The sequence below is a fragment of the Bubalus bubalis genome, chromosome 19, assembly GCF_019923935.1.
Source record: "Bubalus bubalis isolate 160015118507 breed Murrah chromosome 19, NDDB_SH_1, whole genome shotgun sequence".
Lineage (NCBI taxonomy): Eukaryota > Metazoa > Chordata > Mammalia > Artiodactyla > Bovidae > Bubalus > Bubalus bubalis.
In genome coordinates, this window is record NC_059175.1 from 9867113 (window position 1) to 9884425 (window position 17313).

The window sequence follows — 17313 nt, forward strand, 5'->3', positions numbered from 1 at the left end:
ATACAGAGGGGAAAATCCCCAAACGCCTATACCTCTCTCAGACTCAAGGACCCGCTTTCAGGACACTACCAAACTTGCACGGCCAAAGAGAAGCCTGAGACCAACCTATGGCGCTACTCCTGCAGCTGCGGCTTCGGAGCCCCAGCAGAGCACAGCCCCGCCCTCCTGGCCGCGCACGCGCAGTCGCTCGCCGGCCACGCCGGCGGCTGTTTTTGTCGGGTCTCGGTGGGCGGGGCCGCCGGCAGAGCCCAGGCGTATCCCGGCGGGGGGCCGGCGAGGGCTCAGTCTTCCAGATCAACGGGTGGGGACGGCGGCTGAGCGTGCGAGCGAGTCGTTGCTTTTCCGAGTCGCTCTCTTCCAGGCTCGGTCCGGTTGTCATCATGGCCCGTGAGTGTGCGGACGTGTAGGGAAAGCGGCGGGGAGTGTCCTGCGAGGAAGTCGAGCTCCGCGGCGTGGCGGGCGAGGAGGCAGGGGCGGGCTGGTGAAACCCCTTCGGTCTAGCAGCTACGCGGACCAGATTTTTAGTCCGCGGAGGGAGAGGGGCGATTGAGTCTGGTCCGGCCTGAAAGGTCCGGCAGGTTAGGTGTCTGTCTCACAGGTGCGAGTGGACACGTAAGGAACCCCTCCCCGGAGGTGAGGTGTGTGGAGATCCCAGGGATCGAGGTCCTAGGTCTGGAGGTGGTTTATGCTGGTACTTAACTACTTAAAGTCCTGAGGCCTAATGAGCACTGGGTCTCCTCTTTAGGTCTTTGTTTGGCCCTGGAAGGTACTGTCTTGAAAGCAGCTGTATTTGCTCGCTTAACGGTTGAATGACAATGGGCCAACTTAGGCGAGGGCTTCTCTGGTGACTCAGTGGTAAAGAACCCGCCTGCCAATACAGGAGATACAGGCTCGATCCCTGGGTCTGGAAGATCCCCTGGAGAAGGAAATGGCAACCCACTCCAGTATTCTTGCCTGGGAAATCCCATGAACAGAGGAGTCTGGCGGGCTACAGTCGTCGCAAAAGAGTTGGACACAACTGAGCGACTAAAAACAACAAAATGTGTGCGAGATATGATCTGTGGTATGGATCTTTCTCTCTTCATCTCAAAAAGCCAGACCTTATTTTAGGATACTGGCCCATATAGACAGACCATTGGAATGCCTCTTTTAAGAGGTCCGGTATTTATAGTCAGGGAGCACCTTAACGGGTACCATAATATTATTAAGACCTTAAGTATTTACCTTTAAGCTTCCTTCTTGTCGTCAGATCCTTAAACACCTTTCCATGCAGTACTCTGCTGGCTCGTGTCTTCAAAGGCAAACTTCAAATCCTTTTAAATAAGAACCCTAGAATGGAATTATCAATTTTGGAGATGGAAAAATAACATGGCTGTTTCTCTTTGTAGGTGGAAATCAACGAGAACTTGCCCGCCAGAAGAACATGAAGAAATCCCAGGAAATTAGTAAGGGAAAAAGAAAAGAGGATAGCCTGACTACCTCTCAGAGGAAGCAGCGGTAAGTGATAGTGAAGGAATTCTAAAGTCACAGAAGTTTTTCATTTTGAAGAATGGAAAGCAGTTTTGAAGTCCTTAGTAGAATGAGGTCTGACCTGCAGGAACAGGTAACAGCTGCCTATGGGTTATGTGCCAGTCATACTAAAACTATGTGGGGTAGTCATTATCCCAACTCATGGATGAAGAATTTGCAGCTCTCAAGCTATAATTTGTCTTGCAGAGAATTTCATTCAACTCCACAACAACCGTAAGAATTTCATTTAGCTTCTGTGTGCAAAGCATTGTTAGGTGCTAAGGATAAACATTTTCAAAGCAGACAACCTACCTATACTTGTCTGTATGACACACCAATTATATTGATAACTCTTTTGAAAAAGACACAAAGTATATGTAGTTATATCTTCAGAAGCCACTGAATTGGAGAGAATGCAGATGTACAGCCTTGATATATGACTATAAATGACAAATAATATAAAGTTGCTACAGAAATACTTTACAGCTTAAGGGTTTTTTAGGAAAATCATTCATTTTTCTAAAAAAAAAAGTTAGCAAAATTTAATTTTTTTCTAAAATCAAATTTTGTTGTCCATGTGGAACTTGGAGATCAGGTCAATAATTGATGACACAGGCTTCATTTTTATGGCTTCTCTGCGGTCCTCAAGCCTGGCTACACATTAGAACCACCTGGGAAACCTTGACGTCTGCTCAAACCTATGCCTTACACCCAGTCCTGATTTAATTGGTCTGGGGTTGGACATTAAAAGGTGCTTTAGGGAGACTTCCCTGGTGGTCCAGTGGCTAAGACTCTGTGCTGGTCCTGGAATTAAGATCCCATATGCCACCATGCAACATAGCCCCCCAAAAGGTGCTCTAGGTAGTACGTTTTATTATACTTAAGTTAAACCTGACTTTAAAAGTTCCCTAGGTGATTCTGATACACAGCCCATGAGGTTGAATCCCTTAGTTACCACTTCACACTTTCTGTGACATTTATTGTTAAAGTGATAAGCTTTGCTTTAAATTTGCTTAGATAGGAGTAGAGGTGAACTAATCAGGGGAGTGGTACAGGTCAGTAACCCTGAAATCATATTTTTGTTGGGAAGCCTAGTTCAGCGTGGCTTAGTGATAGCCACTGCTTAATGACTGCCCACTATTTACAAAGCTCTGTGCTAGGCGCTCTGTATCAACCTCTATTCATCACAACCCTGAGAAGCAGTATTAGGCTCAGTGCGTGCGATGAGAGAGGGAGGCTCTGAACTTCAGTAACACTGCTAGTGTCATACAGCAAACGCAGCAGGGTTTGGTTACAAACAGAAAAGTAACTGTTTTTATTCAGGATACCTCATTTTTGGGGGTAACTGTCTTGTTTTTCCTTCCTTCTCATTCTTTATGTTTGCTATTGGCTTTACAGAAATGTCTTAATGACGTGGACAGAGCTACTCATCCTGAATTAAAGCCTAATATGAAATATGCAGTGACAATATAGAAAAGAGCCTAGACTTTGAAACTGGACAAACCTTGGTTTTTATGTGATTTGAGGCAGATGAGTTAGCTCTAAGCCTTTAACTTTTTAACCTGAAACATAAAGACAATAACTCAAAGTTGTTGTGGGATTTAATTCAGAGCCAGCAAAGTGCCTGGCACATTGGAGCTGATCAATATATAGTGGTGTAATATGTTTTTAATATGGGTTCATGGACCATCCAGCCCAGGTAGTTTGGTCTTAGTTCTTAGTACTTGCAGGTTCAACCAGAGACACAAAGGGTTAAGAAAATGCCCTGAATATCCTGTTTGAGTGTAATCCATTTTTCATCACTAGCTCTTTGGCTTTTGGCTTGTAAGAAACTGAATTGCTTAATATAATGACATCTATGTCCTAATCCTGGGTATCATTTAAGATACCTAGAACACTTCTGAAATGCCCCTTTCATGAAGAAATTTAGAGTGAATTAACTGTGTTGACAACCAAGAATAATTGCCATTATTTCTGCATATAACTGCCTCATGTCAAATGATGTGTATATGTGTGGTATATATGAAACATAAGGGCACACACACATACCTGAACACAAATTGTATTCAAAATAAGACCTGACTTCAAAGCATTTCCGTTCTTTGCCTTCCCATTCATTCCATCTCCATCCATGAAAACGGAAAGACATGAAATTGTATATCTTCTTTTAAATTGTCTTCTATGATACTGAATGGATTATTATAGAATACAAAGGAGAACATAATTTTTCTGTAACGACTTACAGCCTTTTTCCCCGTTATAGGGACTCTGAGATCATGCAACAAAAGCAGAAGGCAGCCAATGAGAGGAAGTCTATGCAAACAAGAGAGAAATAATGACTATCTGGAAAACCTGGGTGCTACTGCTAACTAGGTGTATCATAAGCTCTATGATCAAGATTTTGTAGAGTGAACAGTCAGTACATATGTTATATCCTTATAAAACTATTTTAAACTTTTCCTTTCAACCTGATTTAGTGTGATGTTTCAGAACCATTCTTTAAAGAATAAAATACTAACCATGCATATGACATATTGGTGAACATTATTTTTTTTATCAGCAGTGAGCATTTATATAATTTATTAAAAAGGTAATATGATCAGGTAATAGGATCGTGTATACAAATCTAGAATCTTTGCCATAAACTTTGTTAAAGTAGATCTTTAAAGTCTACTTTATAATATATAATAGTATAATAGTTTATATATAGCATATACTAATATAACATATATAACATAGTATAGCAGAATTTAAGATACATTTATCTATTTTTGCTTTGTAGTCAACTAGTTTGCTTGAAGAATTTACAAAATAGTGCAAACCACTTGGAACAACAACTAAAAGAAGGTAAACTAAATGAAGTCTCAGTAAGAACTCACTTACAGCTTTAAAATTTTCTGAAATAAGTGCCTTTCTTAATAGGCTTTATTTTTTTAGAGCAAAATTAGGGTCACAGCAAAATTTATTAGATTTCTGGTATACCCCCTGGCCTTACTCATGCATAGCCTCCCCATGATGAACATCCCCAGCCAGAGTGGTACCTTTGTTATAACTAATGAACCTACATTGACACATCATTATCACCCAAAGTACATAGTTTACATTAGGATTCACTCTTAGTGTTCTAAGAGTGCCTCTTTTTTTATGGATATGTTAATATTTTTTATTGCAGTCTAATTGTTTACACATGTAAGTGAAACTATATGGTATTTGTCTTTGACTTACTTCACTAAGCATAATTCCCACCATTGCAAATGTTGCAAATGGCAAAATTTCATTTTTTTTTAATTGCTGAGTAATATTTGTGTGTATGTGTGAATCTGCACACACATATATACCACATCTTCTTTATCCATTCATCTGTTGATTGGACACTAGATTGCTTCCATATCTTAGCTATTGTAAATAATGCTGCTGTGCACATTGGGGTGCATGCATCTTTTCAAATTAGTGTTTTCATTTTCTTCAGATACTCTAAAGAGTGTTATTGCTGGGTCATATGGTGGGTCTATTTTTCGTGTTTTAAGGATCCTCCATGCTGTTTTCCAGAGTGGCTACATCAATTGACACACCCACCAACGGTGTACAAGTGTTTCCTTTTCTCCACAGCCTATGTTTTTGATATATTTTATATCTTTTTATTTTATGTATTACTTAGCATCTAATTGTAGTTTTAGTTGCTTTTGTCTTTTAACCTTAATACTAGCTTTTTACTGGCTGATCCACTGCCTTTATTATCTATATTTGCCAATTTTAATCTGTTCTGAGACGCTTCAAAAATTTGTAACTTGATTTTAAATTTGGAAATACATTAACTTAGAGAAACTGATGTTTGAAACCTCATTCTATTCTGAAGTAAACATGCATATTTATTGCAAGAAGAATAAAAATATCATGAAGTGATGAATAACTTTAAAGTATTACTCAACATATTTGATTTTTCACATCATACAATTCAGGTTTTTACCAATCATCTATTACATCTACCACTACATGAATGGACAGATCTTGAAGAGTTCACCTAACATCTTAATGATGGTTCTAGTGATCTTGTGATAGGTCACTTACCAATGGTACCAACCATAAACAGGATGGAATCCTAAGTGTCTCTAATACGAATAAGGCAAACATGTTTTTTAGCTTGAGTTATCTTCATATTAACACAGATTTTCAGTTAAAATAAAGCTGTGTTCTATTGTGGGGGTTACCTTTCATCTTCAAAACTTTATATGATGGTGGAACTTCCCTAGTGGTCCAGTGGTTAGAGGTCTGCACTTCCAATGCCAGGGGCATGGGTTTGATCCTGGCCAGGAAACTAAGATCCCACATACCACATGGCAAAAAAAAAAAAACAAATCCACTTTATTTGATGGTGCTTACAAGGTCAAAAGGACTACAACAGCTTAAGTTACATTGCAATGAAAGATATAATGAAGAAGACTGTACCACAAAGATTCTTTATGAGTCTGATTTCTGTAATTCTATCTCCAGAATTTCTTTACAGAGTGATAAGCCTTGAGTACAAAGAGCTTATTATGCTTGAAGCCACATCGTTTCTTTTTTTTTGTGGCCAAACTGAGTGGCATGCAGCAGGATCCTGGTTCCCTGACCAGGAATCCAACCCACTCGCTCTGCAGTGGAAGAGCAGAGTCCCAACCCCTGGACCCCCAGAGAAGTCCCCCTTTATTTCCTTTTTTAAAAGATGAATAATTTTCATGTCTAAAATATCCTGTGGAGAGGAATGACTTTGGACTTTTCAAAAGTTCATTCTTGAGACTTCCTTGCTGGTACAGTGGTTAAGACTCTGAGCTTCCAAAGTGGGCAGGGGTGGGGAGTAGGGATGGTTTGACCCCTGGTCAGGGAACTAGTAAACAAACAGTAAAGAATCTGCCTGCAATACAGGAGACCCCAGTTCGATTCCTGGGTCAGGAAGATTCTCTGGAGAAGGGAATAGCAACCCACTCCAGTATTCTTGCCTGGAGAATTCCATGGACAGAGAAGCCTGGTAGGCTACAGTTCACGGGGTCACAAAGAGCTGGACATGACTGAGCGACTAACACATCACTTGAGGGAACTAAGATCCTACAGGCCCTCAAGGCATGGCAATAAATAATTAAATGTTAATTCTCAAAAATCTAGAGAAAATTTCCATCTTCAAAAGAATATAGATATTGATAAGGAAGATTTCTAGGTTGTAACTAATCATTAAAATTTAAATCCAAAACAATGTTTTTTGATTAATTTTTATGGCACTTACTTGAATGAATTTATTGTTCAAATAAAGTACTTGATCTTTTTAATCTTTTTAAAATTTTGAGGTAATTATAAATTCATTTAAAATTCTTCATAAAGTATAAGAGAAATCCTGTGTATTTTTTTTTTTGACCATGCCTTGTGGCCTGTGGGATCATTTATATACACATATGTATATACATATACATACATATTTTTATATATATATATACACACACACATATATATAATTATATACCTGTGTATATACTTGATTTATTTTTGGTTCTGCTGGAGTTTTGTTGCTGGGCAGGCTTTGCTCTAGTTGCGGTGAGCAGGGGTTGCTCTCTGCTTGTGGTGTGCAGGCTTCTCACTTTGGTGGGTTCTCTTGTTGCTGAGCATGGGCTCTAGGGCTTCAAGTATTTGTGGCGTACAGGCTTGGCTGCTCTGCAGCATGTGGAATATTCGCGGGCCAGGCATCAAACAAGTACTAGAGATACCAAGGGAGCATTTCATGGAAAGATGGGCACAATAAAGGACAGAAACAGTATGCACATAACAGAAGCAGAAGATATTAAGAGCTGGCAAGAATACATAGAAGAACTGTACAGAAAAGATCTTCATGACACAGATAACCATGATGGTGTGATCACTCACCTAGACCCAGACATCCTGAAATGTGAAGTCAAGTGGGCCTTAGGAAGCATCACTACAAACAAAGCTAGTGAAGGTGATGGAATTCCAATTGAGCTATTTCAAATCCCAAAAGATGCTGCTGCACTCAATATGCCAGCAAATTTGGAAAACTCAGCAGTGGCCACAGGACTGGAAATGGTCAGTATTCATTCCACCCCCAAAGAAAGGCAATGCCAAACAATGCTCAAACTACTGCACAATTGCATTCATCTCACATGCTAGTAAAGTAATGCTCAAAATTTTTTCTCCAAGCCAGGCTTCAAAAGTATGTGAGCCACGAACTTCCAGATGTTCAAGCTGGATTTAGAAAAGGCAGAGGAACCAGAGATCAAATTGTCAACGTCGGTTGGCTCATCAAAAAAGCAAGAGTTCCAGAAAAACATCTACTTCTGCTTTATTGACTATGCCAAAGCCTTTGACTGTGTGGATCACAACAAACTGGAAAATTCTTAAAGAGATGGGAATACCAGACCACCTTACCTGCCTCCTGAGAAATCTGTATGCAGGTCAAGAAGCAACAGTTAGAACTGGACATGGAACAACAGACTGGTTCCAAATAGGGAAAGGAGTACATCAAGCTTGTATATTGTCACCCTGCTTATTTAACTTATATGCAGAGTACATCATGTGAAATGCCAGGCTAGATGAAGCACAAGCTGGAACCAAGATTGCCGAGAGAAATATCAATAACCTCAGATATGCAGATGACACCACTCTTATGGCAGAAAGCAAAGAACTAAAGAGCCTCTTGGTGAAAGTGAAAGAAGAGAGTGAAAAAGTTGGCTTAAAGCTCAACATTCAGAAAACGAAGATTATGGCATCCAGTTCCATCATTTCATGGCATATAGATGGGGAAACAATGGAAACAGTGAGAGACTTTATTTTGGGGGGCTCCAAAATCACTGCAGATGGTGACTGCAGCCATAAAATTAAAAGAGGCTTGCTCCTTGGAAAAAAAGCTATGACCAACCTAGACAGCATATTAAAAAGCAGAGATATCACTTTACCAACAAAGGTCTGTCTAGTCAAGGCTATGGTTTTTCCAGTGGTCATGTATGGATGTGAGAGTTGAACTATACTGAGGACTGAAGAATTGATGCTTTTGAACTGTGGTGTTGGAGAAGACTCTTGAGAGTCCCTTGGACTGCAAGGAGATCCAACCATCCACCAGTTCATCCTAAAGGATATCTGTCTTGAATATTCATTGGAAGGACTGATGCTGACGTTGAAACTCCAATACTTTGCTACCTGATGCAAAGAACAGACTCATTTGAAAAGACCCTGATGCTGGGAAAGATTGAAGGTGGGAGGAGAAGGGGACAACAGAGGATGAGATGGTTGAATGGCATCACCGACTCGATGGACATGAGTTTGAGCAAGTTTCAGGAACTGGTGATAGACAGGGAAGCTCAGTGTGCTGCAGTCCATGGGGTCGCAAAGAGTCTGACACAACTCAGTGGCTGAACTGAACTGAGGCATTGAACCTGTGTCCTCTGTATTGGCAGGCAGATTCGTATCCACTGGACCACCAGGGAAGTCCTGTTATGTTCATTTTTATAGATTTTATGGAAACTGAGGTGTGTTTTTTTTTTCCCGCCCCCCCCCCCAAAACTGAGGTGATTTTTTTTTTTTTTTTTTTTAAACTTTACATAATTGTATTAGTTTTGCCAAATAATCAAAATGAATCCGCCACAGGTCTAAATGTGTTCGCTATCCTGAACCCTCCTCCCTCCTCCCTCCCCATACCATCCCTCTGGGTCGTCCCAGTGCACCAGCCCCAAGTATCCAGTATCGTGCATCGAACGTGGACTGGCAACTCGGAAACTGAGGTTTTGATTAAGGACTTTCCCCAAGGTCACCCATCTAGTTAGTGGCAGGTTAAGAATATGAATCCAAGCAGACTGAATTTGGAGCTTCCAGAGTTTGAACATTTGTTCAATATTTATTGGCTCTTTTGGTTTTTTCTTCTATGACTAGCTTACTTTGCTGTTATTTGTATTTGACAAAGCTTTTTTTATATATATTAAAGAATATTCACGTTTCTTGTTACAAATATTTTCTAAATTATTGTCCTTTCATTTTACTTACATCATTTTTGTCAGTTGTTATTTACATGATCAAATGCCTAGTTTCTTTTTTTAATTGAGGTATATAGTTGATTTAAAATGTTGTGTTTCAGGTGTACAGCAAAGTGATTCAGTTATACATACATATATGTATATTTTTTTCAGATTCCTTTCCTTCATAGGTTATTACAAAATATTGAGTTTCATAGTTCCCTGTGCTATGCAATAGGTCTGTATTCATTATCTATTTTACATCTAGTTGGGTGTATATGTTAATTCTGAAATCCTAATTTCTCTCTCCCACTCCTTGTCCCCTTTGGTAACCATAAATTTGTTTTTTATGTCTGTGGGTCTATTTCTGTTTTGTACATATGTTTTTTTGTATCTTTTTCTCTTAGATTCCAAATGTAAGCAATATTACATGGGATCTTTCTCTGGCTTACTTCACTTAGTACAGTAATCTCTAGGTCTATCCATATTGCGGTCAATGACATTGCTTCCATGTCTCAGCTATTGTAAATAGTGCTCCAGTGATTATTGGGGTGCATGCATCTTTTTGAATTACGGTTTTCCCCAGATGTAAGCCCAGGAGTGGGCTTACAGGATTTATGTGGTAGTTCTGTTTTTAGTTTTTAAGGAACCTCCATACTGTTCTCCATGGTGGCTGTAGCAATTTACATTCCCACCAATAGTAGTGTAGGAGGTTCCCTTCTCGCCACACTCTCTACAGCATTTATTTGTGGGCTTTTTGGTGATGGCCATTCTGACTGATATGAGGTGATATCTCATTGTAGTTTTGATTTAAATGTGCAGTTTCTTTATTAACTGAAGATGCAGACTGACAACCAGCAGACTTGTCCTGACATGTTAAAATTTTTTACTGTGAACTTGAATGCCTTTGTTTAGGATGGGAAGTAGGTGGAGTGAGTGGGGGTGCGGAGGTATGCAGAGGGATAGTCTTAACTGATTACAGTACCCAGCACCCCTTATTGCTTACTCTTTAACTCATCTCCTTTTCCTGCTTGACCCCCAAAAGGTATTTGAGTTTTCAGTCCTTGCATAGTTTCTTATTTCTGTCTTAAAATCTCCCCCATCCCAAAGGTTACTTTATAAAAAGTCACCCAGAATGTATTTTGGTGTATGATGTGAGGGAAATGAATCCAAACTTTATACATACTGGATGAGTGAGTATATCTATGTCTTTTATGAATTATGTTACTATCTGTCCATAATATCATTCAAATATTCTTCCAAAACATCCTTTGGAATTTTCAAATTTCTGCTGCTTTAATAGTGAGCATTCTTGTACACAAATCACTGACACATCTCTGATATCCTGATCTATCCTTCAGATAGACTCTGAAGAGAAGGTAAAAGTGAGGAACTAATTGGTTTTGGTCTTTTGTTTATTGGCTGTTCTACATGACAATCAGATCAGATCAGATCAGTTGCTCAGTCGTGTCCGACTCTTTTCGACCCCATGAATCGCAGCACGCCAGGCCTCCCTGTCCATCACTAACTCCTGGAGTTCACTGAGACTCAGTCCATCGAGTCAGTGATGCCATCCAGCCATCTCATCCGCTGTCGTCCCCTTCTCTTGCCCCCAATCCATCCCAGCACGGATATATATTACCCTAAGTGGAAACTTGTTCACTAATCATTTGAATCGCTTACTTGATCATGGCAAGTTCCAAGATTCACCAAATGTAGTTTTTGGTGTGAAAATGCCATATGCACAAAGACTGGTTCCAGTTCATGAAGTTAAGGTTTTTTCTTCTAAGGTTTATTTTATAAACATGTATGAAAAGTTCTACATTATTGTTGTTCAAATTACAGAACAATCTGCCTTGAAGCCAGTATACAGTTTTCAAGATCATCAGAGACACTCTGTTCTTTTAGTTCTTCAAAGAAAAAAATGGTTTGACTTGTTTTATTTCTTGTTATGTAAGATTTAAAAGCATATACATCAACTTATTTGTGCAGCAATTAATTAATCTATGAAGCCATGATTTACTGTTAAAGTTAACCCACACCATCTGTTGGCATTTCACGATAACTTGAAAACAGCTCCAGTGACGGTGGGAAGGCAACTTTAAGCAAAAGAGCTGTTACTGGGCAAGAGTTGTTTCTTTCAACAGCCTTCTTTGGAATGCTGTCACTTTCCTCACCAACTGGATCAGATGCTAAGAAATGGCCCAACAGTCCCTTTTCAGTTCCTCTTTGCTTTCTGCCATAAGGGTGGTGTAATCTGCATATCTGAGGTTATTGATATTTCTCTTGGCAATTTTGATTCCAGCTTGTGCTTCATCCAGCCTGGAATTTCACATGACGTACTCTGCATATAAGTTAAATAAGCAGGGTGACAATATACAGCCTTGACGTACTCCTTTCCCAATTTGCAACCTATCCATTGTTCCATGTCCATTTCTAAGTGTTGCTTCTTGACCTGCATACAGATTTCTCAGGAGGCCAGTAAGGTGGTCTGGTATTCCCATTCTTGAAGAATTTTCCACAGTTTGTATTGATCAACAGAGTCAAAGGCTTTGGCATAGTCAATTAAGCATATATTTTTCTGGAACTCTCTTGCTTTTTCAAGGATCCAGTGGATATTGGCAATTTGATCTCTGGTTCCTCTGCCTTTTCTAAATCCAGCTTGAACATCTGGAGGTCTACTTAATGAAATTCTTTCTCACGCAAGTGCCATTTATACATCTGTGAATAACCTTCCTCTAGTAGGGGTCGCACAGAGTTGGACACGACTGAAGCGACTTAGCAGCAGCAGCAGCAGCAGCAGACTAGCCTACTGACAGAAGTGTCAGAGCTGGGTTGGGTTCCCACAATTCATTGATTTACCAAACACTTTTTAGGCATCACTTACTGGGAACTGCCTCATGAGAACAGAGATAAAACGTGATGACACTTGCTCACAGGGGCTGCTAGCAGGAAAAACAGAATATGAAAACAGAGTGTTGTGTGTACAGGGCAGAACCACCAGGACTAGCCTGTAAGAGGGTCCTAGGGCCTCAGAGAATGGAGCCGTTCCTGCAGTAGGGGGAATTACACATTCAGCCATGTGTACGGGGCCCCTGTCTGGTGTCAGGCAAGGTACTCAGACCCAGGACCCTCCATGATTGTGATGTTAAATTTAATATTTACATAAGTGCCTTCAAATCTGATGAAATGGTTTCCTTTGAAAATCCACTACCCTATGCTTTGAGTGCTTTGTCTATCATGTGCAATAACTTTGTAAAATCCATATAGTGATTCAAATCTGGATGTCACCATCAAGAAAAAAAGAACATGTTTTCTCTGATAACAAAAATTGCTGTAGTTCATTTTTATTGAGGAAGCAAGTAAGGGGAAATTTACTTCTTTACTTTCTGGTAAGTAGAAATACTTTTTCATTAAAGAAACTTGCCATTAAATACTAATTAAAGCTAATTCCTCCTTGAAAACATGCTAAGTGAAGAAAGGCATAAAACATCACATATGATGCCATTTACATGAAATATCCAGAGCAAGCAAATCTAGACAGTAGGTTAGTGGTTGTGAGGGACTGGGAAAAGAAGAGCATGTGGAGTGACTTTACTGGATACGAGGTTGCTTTTGGGGGGTGATTAAAACATTTTGTAATTTAGTGGTGGAAATGCACAGTCTTGTGACTATACTAAAACCCACTAAATTGTACGCCTTAAATAATGAATAGGCTCCCTTGCCACAACTAGAGAAAGACCATGCAGCAAGGAAGACCCAGCACAGCCAAAAACCAACAAATTTTTTTAAATGATGAGTATTATAAAATGTAAAGTCTATCTAAAAAACTTTAAATAAAAAGAAACCTGGTTCCAAACTGTTTAAACTTCTGCATCATATTGCCATTGTGAGAATTATGACTGAAGAAATCTAAGTGAGCGTTTAAAAAATACATCTATTTCTGGTATCTACAGAAACCTAAGGGAGCCCTCAAATTTCCCTGACTTTTAAAAAAAATTCACTTACAATAGGAACATGGAAGCCATTTAGCAAGTCTAAATGCTAAGGAATACTAGAAAAGTATAGGGTAAGCTTCTACAAAGAACTAAAAACTTGCTTGACCCATGTAAACACAAAGATTAAAAAAAACAATACAATTCATGTTTTTAAGTTCAAAAAGTCACAAGAAGATTTGGGAAAATATTAAGCCAAATGCTATGGCTGGGCCGTGTTAAAGGAATGCTGGATTCCAGATAGCTGTGTAAATGCTCTGTGCCTCAGTTTCCTCATCTTTAAATGGGAACGCCTTGCCATGCTAAGTCGCTTCAATCGTGTCCGACTCTGTGCGACCCCATGGACTGTAGCCTGCCAGGCTCCTCTGTTCATGGGATTCTCCAGGCAAGAATACTGGAGTGGGCTGCCATTTCCTTCTCCATTAAATGGTAATAACAGCCCCTAATTCAAAAGATTGCTGTGAACATAAGTACATAAAGGGGCTTCCCAGGTGGCGCTAGTGGTAAAGAACCTGCCTGCTAATGGAGGAAACGCAAGAGATGTGGGTTCGATCCCTGGCTTATGAAGATCCCTTGGAGGAGGGCATGGCAACCCACTCCAGTATTCTTGCCTGGAGAATCCCCATGGACAGAGAAGTCTGGCGGGCCACAGTCCATAGGGTCGGAAAGAGCTGGACATGACTGAGGACCCACACATCCTTCCATCCTTGCCAATGTAGAAGACTGCAAAGAGATGGAGATTCAATCCCTGGATGGGGACCATCTCCTGAAGGAGGAAATGGCAACCCCCTGCAGTCTGGAGAATCCCATGGACAGAGGAGCCTGGTGGACTACAGTCCATAGGGTCACACCAAGTCGGACACGACTGAAGCAACTTAGCAGAAGTACATGAATGTCTGAAAAGCACTTAAAAAAAAAAAAAAGGCAGCTATATAATTATCGGTTAACAATGGACCGATTTTTACTTCTTGCTTACCCATATTTTCTAAGTGACCTGCAACGAACACCATTTTTCTAAGAGGACTTATTGTTTAAAACAAAAAACGGGTCGAAACACTCTACGAGCAGACGAAAGAGTGAAATCAAAGAACTTAAAGGATACAGAGAGGGCACACCAACGCGCCCGACGGAAGCCGACGGAGGCAGGTGGCGCCCGCGGGCGGAGAGCACGCGGGGCACCCTTGACGCCGGCCGACAGTCCCCGGCCGCCATGCTCTTCCGGTCCCAGAGGCCGGGCGGCGGAAGTCGTCACTCGCCAAGGGACGGAGCCCACGCCGCGCACCCGGCAGCAGGCTAGCCATGGCGATGGGCGGAGGCGGTGGCGGCTTCCCGGAGCCAGAGGACTCGGTACTGTTCCGGCGCGGCACTGGCGAGGTGAGGTTGAGGCCGCGCTGTCGCCCACCGACCCCCGCGCTCCTTCCCCAGCCGGTCCGCTGACTGCGCGGCCGTGATCCGCATGTTTCTACATCTTGCCCCACCTGGGAGCCTCAGCCTTAAACTCCTCCTTCGCCCAGTTTGGGCTCCGTACTGACTTTGAGCGCTGCCGCCACTTGACTGTCCCTTGGCTGTCCACCCCCTAGCTCTGAGAGGGGGTGGGAGCTGTGTTGGGACAGGCCAGGGCGAAGCAGGGAAACTAGTTAGGTGTTTATTGAAATGATCCAATTGTTAGCCGTGAAGAGCAAAATCACTTGGATTCTGGATATATTTTGAAATCGGAGGCAACAGGTTGTGCACGTGGATACAATAATAGAGGCTTGAGAGAGGAAAGAGAAGGATAACTCCAAGATTGTTCTGAAGAACTGAAAAGATTAAGTTGCCTTTTACTAAGATGGGGAAGACTACAGGTAGATTAGGTTTATAAGGGGGTAAGATTAGAACTTATTCTTTAAAAAAAAAAATTTTTTTTTATCTTTTGTATTGGAATATGGCACCCCACTCCAGTACTCTTGCCTGGAAAATCCCATGGTCGGAGGAGCCTGGTAGGCTGCAGTCCATGGGGTCTCGAAAAGTTGGACACGACTGAGCGACTTCGCTTTCATGCATTGGAGAAGGAAATGGCAGCCCACTCCAGTGTTCTTGCCTGGAGAATCCCAGGGAAGGGGGAGCCTGGTGGGCTGCCATCTATGGGGTCGCACAGAGTCGGACACGACTGAAGCGACTTAGCAGCAGCAGCAGCAGCAGCAGCATAGCCGATTAACAATGTTGTGGTAGTTTAGAACTCATTCTTGAGTGAAATGGGATTGGAGCGAGTTCAATAGTCGGAGAGGAGAAATTCAATGCAACACATATAAGCAAATATTTCAAGTTTTATTGTGGGTACTGGAAGACACAGAAATCAGATGGAGAGGGAGTGAGATAAAGAGGATTCTTAATTGGTTTTTTATTTTGAAGATGGGAACAATGTTTCAGCGTGTTTGTGGGCTGATAGGAAAGATCCAATAAGGACGATATAATTGATTTCGCAGAAGAAAGAAGAGGATTGCGGCAGCAATGTTCTAGAGTAGGTAGGAGGGAATAGATTTGGCCTTTGTTAGAAATATTGACAGTTCAGTTATATGGGTACAGATTTGTGTCGATGGGCAGATAGAGTGGCAGGAGATTATGAAAATTCTGTTTTGATTGTTGCTGCTACTGCTAAGTCACTTAGTCATGTCCTACTCTGTGTGACGCCAGAGATGGCAGCCCACCAGGCTCCCCCGTCCCTGGGATTCTCCAGGCAACAGCACTGGAGTGGTTGCCATTTCCTTCTCCAATGCATGAAAGTGAAAAGTGAAAGTGAAGTCGCTCAGTGGTGTCCGACCCTCAGCGACCCCATGGACTGCAGCCTTCCAGGCTCCTCCATCCATGGAATTTTCCAGGCAAGAGTACTGGAGTGGGGTGCCATTGCCTTCTCCATTTGATTGTTGCTATTCTCTCAGTAAAAAAAGCAAGTCATCAGTAGTGAGGAGGGAGCAGGGGTCAGGTGTTGGAGGTTAGGGAAGAGAGAAGGTAGGAAGTGAGTCTTTAGGAGAATGGGTGAGTGTTGGATTAAATGTAGTGGAATTGTTGCTAGGCAACATTCAAGGCCTACTTCAGATTTGTGGTTATGAATTTAAAGGAGAATCAATAGCATGATCGTGTTTTTCGTTCAGTTCAGTCGCTCAGTTGTGTCCGACTCTTTGCAATCCCATGAATCGCAGCGCGCCAGGCCTCCCTGTCCATCACCAACTCCTGGAGTTCACTCAGACTCACATCCATCGAGTCAGTGATGCCATCCAGCCATCTCATCCTCTGTCGTCCCCTTCTCCTCCTGCCCCCAATCCCTCCCAGCATCAGGGTCTTTTCCAGTGAGTCAACTCTTGGCATGAGGTGGCCAAAGTACTGGAGTTTCAGCTTTAGCATCATTCCTTCCAAAGAAATCCCAGGGCTGATCTCCTTCAGAATGGACTGGTTGGATCTCCTTGCAGTCCAAGGGACTCCCAAGAGTCTTCTCCAACACCACACTTCAAAAGCATCAATTCTTCGGTACTCAGCTTTCTTCACAGTCCGACTCTCACATCCATACATGACCACAGGAAAAACCATAGCCTTGACTAGACGGACCTTTGTTGGCAAAGTAATGTCTCTGCTTTTCAATATGCTATCTAGGTTGGTCATAACTTTTCTTCCAAGGAATAAGCGTCTTTTAATTTCATGGCTGCAGTCACCATCTGCAGTGATTTTGGAGCCCAAAAAAATAAAGTCTGACACTGTTTCCGCTGTTTCCCCATCTATTTCCCATGAAGTGATGGGACCAGATGCCATGATCTTCATTTTCTGAATGTTCAGCTTTAAGCCAACTTTTT

The 17313-nt window shown here is 41.6% G+C and overlaps 2 protein-coding genes across 5 annotated transcripts in view; both read left to right on the forward strand.

The window, feature by feature from the left end:
- The first annotated feature begins 212 nt into the window (after nt 1–212).
- On the forward strand, nt 213–4039 carry SERF1A (small EDRK-rich factor 1A). The gene is made up of 3 exons (XM_006078194.4): nt 213–387; nt 1389–1497; nt 3773–4039. The coding sequence occupies exons 1-3, from the start codon at nt 381–383 to the stop codon at nt 3843–3845; spliced, it is 189 nt and encodes a 62-aa protein (XP_006078256.1). The 5' UTR covers nt 213–380; the 3' UTR covers nt 3846–4039.
- A 10694-nt stretch (nt 4040–14733) lies between these two features.
- Nucleotides 14734–17313, forward strand: part of LOC102415675 (survival motor neuron protein) — a 32489-nt gene continuing 29909 nt past the window's right edge. For all 4 annotated transcript variants that reach the window (XM_006078195.4, XM_025270877.3, XM_006078197.4 and 1 more), the window contains exon 1: nt 14734–14863. In XM_006078195.4, the coding sequence (XP_006078257.1) occupies nt 14789–14863 (75 nt within the window). In that variant the 5' untranslated portion in view covers nt 14734–14788. The remainder of the gene's footprint in view (nt 14864–17313) is intronic.